The 8,708-nt window shown below is 41.1% G+C and overlaps 1 protein-coding gene across 1 annotated transcript; it reads left to right on the forward strand.

The window, feature by feature from the left end:
* Window positions 1-223: 223 nt before the first annotated feature.
* Window positions 224-7,510, forward strand: LOC112141549 (integrin beta-8-like; the record flags this gene model as incomplete). The annotated part of the gene is made up of 8 exons (XM_024264707.1): window positions 224-382; window positions 458-553; window positions 1,936-2,028; window positions 2,735-2,875; window positions 4,526-4,922; window positions 5,021-5,240; window positions 5,335-5,414; window positions 7,442-7,510. Coding segments are annotated over 8 exons (1,255 nt in total), but the record flags the coding sequence as incomplete, so codon positions are not given.
* Between the last annotated feature and the right edge of the window lie 1,198 nt (window positions 7,511-8,708).

Raw genomic sequence — 8,708 nt, forward strand, 5'->3', positions numbered from 1 at the left:
CAAAAATGCATTTAAATAGTGATTTGAACAGCTTTTACAATATTTACAGGTAGTAGACAATACATTTCAATCAAGCTTCTATATTCTAGTTTTTAGTCTTTTCTCTTAAATTATTGGTTAAAATAAATGTTTTTGGCTACTTTCAAGGTTTAATCCTTAAGACTACCACAACTTACCCACACCAACTAATAATCACTCTCTTCTAAATTACTTTTCCATCAAGGATGCGATCGGTTGGCGATCTGAAGCCAAACGTCTGCTGCTCCTGATGACCGACCAGCCCTCTCACCTCGCCCTGGACAGCCGGCTGGCAGGGATTGTCGTGCCGCATGATGGTCTTTGTCACTTGGAAAACAATGTTTACACAGGAAGCACAAAGATGGTGAGGAGAGAGAAGAGGTTTTAAGATGAAGAGTGGATCGACACACATCTCACCCTCGGATTCTCTCCCTTTTAGGATCATCCCAGTTTGGGACAATTGTCTGAAAAGCTGCTTGAAAACCGTATCTACTCTGTCTTCGCTGTGGAGAAGCAGCGGTACCAGTGGTATGAGGTAATTTGTCCTTCAGATGCAACATTTTAGAACAGACAGTTTTACCTAAAGATCTTCCAGTATAGCTTCATTAGTTGTCACCCTATGGAGCCCCTAAAGAAAATAGAAGTAAAAAAAAATAGTACTGGGTTATTGTGCAGATGAGAAAGTATCTGGTGAGCACAAGAAACAAACTGGTATGTGAGAGAAAATTAACTGGTGTTCATAAAAATATTATCTATTGTGCAGGAGAATGTATCTGGTGCGCGCAAGAAAGTAGCTGGTGCGCATGAGAAATATACTGGTGCGCACAAGAAAGTATCCAGTTGCACACGACAAAGTATCTGCTATGAATGAGAAAGTATCTGGTGAATACGAGAAACAAACTGGTCAGTATGAAACAAACTGCTGTGTATGAGAAACTAACTGGTGAACATGAGAACGTATCTGGTGCAGATGAGTTAGTATGTGGTGCACACGAGAAAGTATCTGGTGTGCACGAGAAACAAACAGGTGTGTACGTGAAAGTATCTGGTGCACACGAGAAACTAACAGGTGTGTACGTGAAAGTACCTGGTGTGCACAAGAAACTAACTGGTATGTACAAGAAAGTATCTGGTGTGCACAAGAAACTAACTAGTACCTGGTGTGCACAAGAAACTAACTAGTGTGTACGTGAAAGTACCTGGTGTGCACAAGAAACTAACTAGTGTGTACGTGAAAGTACCTGGTGTGCACAAGAAACTAACTAGTGTGTATGTGAAAGTACCTGGTGTGCACAAGAAACTAACTGGTATGTATGAGAAACTAACTTGTGTGTACAAGAAAGTATCTGGTGTGCACAAGAAACTAACTGGTGTGTATAAGAAAGTATCTGCCGCACAAGAAACTAACTGGTGTGCACATGAAACTAGTGATCATCTGCGCACAGGTGACCTTTTCAGAGTCAGTTGCCTAAAAATGACATTACATGAACTACTTTTTGAGTTTTATTTCACCTTCAGACTCGCCTACAAAGTCAATTTGGCTTTTCTTGTCTGCCGTCACCATCATATTATCACCTAAAACTACTTAAAATCATTTGGATTAATACTTTCTGGTGTGGACCAGATACATCCTAGGGCACGAGAAACCAGTTCTTCTATGTCCCTAGGGGGCTCCGTATCACACACCTAGGTGTGTGATATTTGCTCTACACATTTGACCCATCCTCTGGTGGAGCAGTGAGCTGCAGACAGCCCTGCTCGGCAGTCATTTGGTGGTTTAACCACTAAAACCAACCCCTTTAGAGTCTTTAGTAAGACTTAACTGTGGATATTGAACGTACAACCTTACAGTCTCACTCTACCTCAAGACCACTGAGTTGGTCACTATGCTGTAAATCCTTGTGTTTGTTTCTGTAGGAGCTGGTGCGCCTACTTCCTGGTTCCTACTTGGGAAAGTTAAGCGTCTTTCAAGCTCCAAACCTGATCGATCTGGTGGTGGATGCATATAAGGTAGAAACCTTTCACTGTCCCTTTCAGTTTCCCTTTGTAGAAGAAATCCCCCTACAAGTTGTGTCCTCTTTCTGTGATTTATTTCTATTTGCAGTATAATTAGATTGCCAGAAAATATTCTGAATTTCTGTGCATGTTTGGGGGACCCTTATAACACCTTTTACATCACTGAGAGTTCAACAACCATTACATGATGCTTTTGGAGAACAGAAAACATGGATGAGGACAAGAGGTTAAGGAAGGTTGAGCGTGCCTTTGTGTGTGTGTGAGATCGTGGGTTCGTTCAGTTGGCAACAGTCTGCGACTATATTCTTGCCTCCGGCAAAGCGCTCCATTGTTTGCCTTGTGAATCTGCCGAATCCTCAGATTTGGGCATGCATCTACACACATGTGTGCACACAAACACACACACAGAGGAGTCCAAACAGAAGCTGCCATTGTAGCAGTATCAGATCCCCAAGGAAACCATGTGTCCTAATCATGGACGGAGACAAAGATTCTATTTTTGGCTCCACCCCCTCTTACCCGTAAACCCCCTGGTATTTGTAAAAGAAAAGGCCCAAAGACTGCAAGTGCTTTCTAGTGATGTTGCCACTGAATTGAGCCCCTTTTAGAGATTTTAGCTCAGAATTAGATTAAATCGGATGTCTTAGTGTCAGGACCAAAGCTAAAAGTCAGCCCCCCCTCTTTCTTTTGTCCCGCTCAGAGGCTGCTGTCAGAGGTGCTGGTGTCTGTGTCGGTGGAGGACGAGGCAGTCAGCAGATACTGGGTCTCTGTGTCTCCTCTCTGTCCCGATGGATCCACGGCCAAAGGCCGGAGCTGCACAGGAGTGCAGCCAAACCAGACGGTGAGCACTCCCGCAGAGTATCAGGTTGAACATACCTGATCAAGAAACCTTTCACTTCCAGGGACGTTGGCGAGCATTCATTCGCTGCCTCGGATTGTTTGCGATCACACCCACACGGCCACATTACCTAGAGCTTTACATGACAGAGAAGATTTGTTATATAATCCAAGTTGAGCGGATTATTGCCTGTATTTAACAGGAAAACATTTCCATGTGATTCCGTGACCTTTTTTTGTCCTAAAATCCTTACCTTGCCTAATGTGAATGAACAAATGAGACATTTGATAAAAATAACCTCAATGGTCCACTGAAAATTTTTTTCATAATGGAGGACATATATAAAGAAAATTAATCTTAAAATTAAAAATGAAATATTTGTATTCAACTCATTTATCAGAAATAGAAAAAAAGCATCACAGATTAGTTGATTTTGGCTCTAAACGGCATAATCCTAATTAAAAGACCACTGGGAACCCTAGATAATTTCTATGTAGCTTTGATTTCTCTATTTCATAAATCTGCTGACATTCTCTTTTTCTGTAACCTTTGTGTGATCCTTCCCAAACTGCAAGACACTAAATCATTGCTCCCTAATTGCTTCATTGTGCTGAGAGACAAACGCTCAACCCTTTAATCCTTGGATGGATTAAACTGAATTATGGAGAGAAATTTTCCGCAAGGGTGATGAATATCAGGAGACGGTCTTGTTTCGCGCAGTTTTCCACATCAGTAGAACAATTATTCATACTGAGTCACTCCAACTATTTAGAACTTTCCCAACTTTCAGCAGTTGTAAAGAATGTGCCTTTGTAGGGTTTAAAATTGGGGTATTTGTGGCGAAACCAAGGAAAAAGATGTCATTCATTTACCATCATTACTGCTTATAAACAAAGGTTTGCATCCATCAACGCATATATTTAAATTAAATTTAAATGTGCCCGATGTGCCCCCAAATTTATAGTGTTTTTTTTATTTTCAAGTGTGCCATTTTCATCCAATATCAACAAACCTCTGTCGTTTTCCAGGACAGTTTTTGCAGTAGTTTATTAGGAATTCGCCTCTGACTTGTGGGCGGGACTGTTGACGTAGAGCAACCCCGCCCCCCCTTCCCTTTCTTATTGCTGAGATCTTAAAGCAGGGAGCTTGATGCCTGCCCAGTATATTTTATGTCACAAATAGGCTCTTTTTCAAACAGCATTTTTTCAATTCAGATTAATTTAAATACACAAAAATTGAGTTTTGAGCTAGATTTTCTGGTAACACTTTAATAAGCTTAATTAACAAATTAACAAACATTATTAATGTGTTTATAGAGTGCTAGCAGACATTTTTAAGCACAATAAGACGAATAAGGTTTATTAACATCTAAAGTGAGGCCATTGTCTACATACGCCATATTAATACACATCTTAAAAGCTTAAATAAATGTATTAACTGTCTTTGCCAACATTATATTGAGTGTTTTGCAATACCTCATCTAAAGTGTTACTGATTTTCTCTTTATATGTCCTCCATTTTAAGAGAAGTGATACAAGAACATTATAAAAACACCATTTTCATCGGAGTGGGTCTTTAAATCACCAACGTCAGAAGGATAGAAACTGGTGCGTCATGGGAAACTCAAAATACTGCCCTGTTTTCGTCCTGCAGGTCTACTTTAACATCACCATCGGTCAACACTCCTGTGCCGATGACGGCAGAGACGAGGATGTGAGGGTGATCGTTCGCCCCGTGGGTTACAACGAGTCAACGGTAGTTAGGATCCACTCCAAATGTCACTGCAGTTGTGGAGCGACGGGGCATTGTCACGAAGACGAACAGTTACCCTGCCAGGGGATTCAAGATGGTGCGACTCTGCAGCAGGACTTAAAGGCAGATCCAAGCAGGAGCTGCAGAGCGACGGGTGCAGATGTGGACTGCAGTGGGCGGGGAATTTGTGTGTGTGGGAGGTGCGTGTGTGACCAAGCAAGACTTGGGACTGTACAAGGGAAATATTGTGAAATAGACGACTTCTCCTGTCCGTACAAAGGGGAACTCATTTGTGCAGGTAGGGAAAGTACCCCAAAAAGACCTTTAAACAATGAGACTTCTGTAAAGGTTCAACATTTCTAGACTAATTTCCTCCTTTCTCCGTGTGTGCTCTAGGTCGAGGTGTGTGTGTGTTGGGACAGTGTGTGTGCGAGGATGGGTGGACCGGTGAGGACTGTGGCTGTCCCCTCTCCACAACTACCTGCTATTCAAACGGTTTGCTCTGTAACGGGCAGGGCAAGTGTGTATGTGGGAAGTGTGTGTGTGACAAACACCAGCGACATGGAGACTTATGTGAGAAATGTCCTACCTGTCCGAGCACATGGCAGTCTTACTGGTACTTAAGAACTTCATATCTTAAAATGACATAAACATAAAAGTCAAGACCTTTCAATTAATTTGCTGTGAATATTTCCTTTTTGTCTTTTTAGTGAAAGTGGGACTTGCTTACAGGCTTTTGGACTTTCACAAAGAGAAGTGTCAATGGTCAGCTCCACGGATAATGCATCAGGTAAATGGAGCTAAACTTTCTTATTTTGGTGTTATTGTCAAAATTTGATCTGACTATGACTTCAGATTTAGCTTTTTCAATAATAAGTGTTTCTGAGGGGCTGCACAGCGGTTAGCATTCTTGGCTAACCACTACACCGAATCCCCACTAGGACCTTTCTGTACATGTTCTCCAGGTGCACGAGGGAGTTGTTTCCTCCCACAGTCCAAAAATATTCTTCATTGTTTGATTGCTGTCTCTAAATTCCTCTTAGGTGTGAATGTGTGGGATTATGGGCCACTACAACTGACTGGTGACCTGTTCAGGGTGTACCCCACCTTTACCCTACAGTAGCTGGGATAGGCTCCAGCAACCCTGTGACCCCAGAAAAAATTAGGAGGTTCAGTGGATGGATGGATGGCTGGATGATAGATGGACAACGCATGGATGGATGGATGGACAGATGGATGGATGGATGATAGATGGACAACGCATGGATGGATGGATGGATGGATGGATGGATGGATGATAGATGGATAATTGATGGACGGATGGATGAACGGATGGATGGATAGATGGATGGATGGAGGGAGGGACAATGGATAGATGATAGATGGACGATGGATGAATGGATCGATGGAGGATAGATGGACAATGAATGGAAGGATGGTCGGATGGATGTTACATGGACAATGTATAGATGGATGAATGATAGATGAACAATGGATGGACGAACGGATGGACGAATAGATGGATGGATGGACGGACGGATGGATGATAGATGGACAATGTATGGATGGATGAATGGATGATGGATGAACAACGTATGGAAGGATGGATGGACGGATGGATGGATGGTGCAGATGCAATTACAACATTGTAGCTGATATTTATCTAAGCACAAATGGACAATTTAGCAATTTATTAATCATATTCAAGAGTCTAAATTTGTAAAACTGATATCAGTGGATGTGGTTATAAAAGTAGCTATTTAAAAAAAAACTTTTAGTAAATGATACTTTTTTGTTTGTATAAGTTTTGAAAGTTGTTCAACCCCCCAAAAAAGTAAAATCAATGTAAAAGGGATCCTGTGTAAATCCATCCATCTCCAGAACCCGCTAAATTCCTTTCTGGATAATTGGGTTGTTGGAGCCTATCCCAACTACTGTTAGGAGAAGGTGCAGTTCACCCTGAACAGGTTACAAGTCTGTCACATGACCACACACTCACTCTAACATGGACGCTGAGGAGCAATTTAGAGTCATAAATGTAGAGTGAGGGAGGCAGAGTGCCCACAGAAAACCCACACATGCACAAAAAAACGTGCTACCTGCTAGGGGTGTAAAAGATATTAGATACGTATCGAAAAATCGATCGGGCAGTGGGAGGGACAGCAGTATCGATTAGGGATGTAAAACGTAGATATGTATTAAAAAATGATCGAGCAACTGCAGTATGGTTTGAAAACCACAGATATAAACACGATTATGTTGGTTAAAAGGTATAAAATCAACCAAGAAGTAAATTTATGGCAAACATCAGTTTCTCTTTTTGTTTTTTGTCGTTTTATGTTCATGTGATGCAACAAAAAGACGTCCAATCATAAGCTTGCTTCTTCCAACTCAACACTTGAATACATTTCTCTGTCAAATACCATATATTATTATTTATAGCTTTAAATTCAACAAGAAATATCAAGATTTTAGCATTCTCTGCCTGCATTCGGGTTTTGGCAGATCAAGTTTCATAACAGAAAGACTACTTGTGCACACGTGTTGTTCTAGTAGCGCCTCTTGCTAGCGGCGCTGCACAGCATTTGGCCTTGTTGTCTTAAAGGCAGTAGGAGTTACAGCTGTGATTCACATTTACCTCCAGTTCCAGCTCCACTTCTTCATTTCTCACAAACACACACACCTAAGCTGAGTCCCAGCAGGACACTCCCGCGCTGGATTACACACACAAACACACACCACATCCAAGAGTTACAGTTTTAAACCCTCCTTCCAAATTTTTTGAACAGCCCTTCTCATTGTGCGCAACCCTCCCAGCACCCAACGGGACACTCTTCCTGCTCACACCCACTCCTCCCCTGGTGCAGCAGGAGCCAGGTCCCCATGGTAACCACGTTAGGAAATGTCAAAGCCCTCTTTGGGCTCTTTGTGTTGAGCAATCAACCCGTCATCCGCACATGCTCACCAGCAGATACACAGCCAGCTGTGTTCAGCAGAACTGGCAGAGCCACCACTGGCTGCACTCTGCCTGTGTGAGCTGCTCTGGAGGAAATGACCTTTCAGAATACATTTATGTTAGGAGTCAAAGTCCTTTTATTTAAGGTTGTTTTTGTACTTTTTATCAATTTATTGCATTTTTTTTCCCTAATTCTCTTTAATAAAAAAGTTTTGCTCAAAGAAATTCCACTTTTTACATTTGAAGCTTGAAGACACAAACTTTCTAAAGTTTTTTTGTTTTTATCAATCAGAAAACTACGGTGGCCCTGGAGTTCAAATCACACCCACTAATCACACACCTAAAAAAATTAAAAATCACAATAACAATAAAAAAAATCAAAACACGTAATCAAAAAACAGGATTAAATTTCAAAAGACAATTCCAAAAAAAGCCCTGCGACGAACTGGCGACCTGTCCAGGGTGTACCCCGCCTTCGCCCATCAGCAGCCGGGTTAGGCTCCGGCACCCCCGCGACCCCGAAGAGGGACAAAGCGGTTAAGAAGATGGATGGATGGAATTCCAAAAAAATGAAATAAAATAAAAAGAAAAGGTTTCGGAAAGCTAAGAGATGAAACAAACAAAACATGTTAAATGGAGCACAATAAGAAACCAGAACAGGTTGATTTTGAGGGAAATCAGTGATTAAATTTTTGACTTTTGAGTTTTTTTCAATGTCTGCACTCAAATAAAAGTTTATAATCAGTACAGAGAAATCCAAAATCCCATCATGCTAATAACTTTCTTAAATTGTGATTTATTTTCTGGAATTTTGTTTTTCATTTTCTAAAATGTAATTATGTTTTTTTTTTGTTATTTTTTATTTTTATTTTTTTTAATCTTTAAAATGTTTTGGGGGGTTTGTTGGTGTGATTTGAACTTCAGGGCCACCATAGATAAAAATAAATAATTTTTCGTACCAAAACGATCCCACACTTCAGTAAACAGTTGTTGTCAGAGATGTTTTCTGTATTTAGTTGTGTGTCTTCAGCTGTGAAGGACATGTTTGTTGGTCATTGGGCTGATCTATAATGGTGGAGTGCCTAACGAGTTCACAAATCCTTCAAGCAAACATTAAAACGGACAATT

Source organism: Oryzias melastigma, unplaced genomic scaffold (genome assembly GCF_002922805.2).
Source record: "Oryzias melastigma strain HK-1 unplaced genomic scaffold, ASM292280v2 sc01528, whole genome shotgun sequence".
Taxonomy (NCBI): Eukaryota; Metazoa; Chordata; class Actinopteri; order Beloniformes; family Adrianichthyidae; genus Oryzias; species Oryzias melastigma.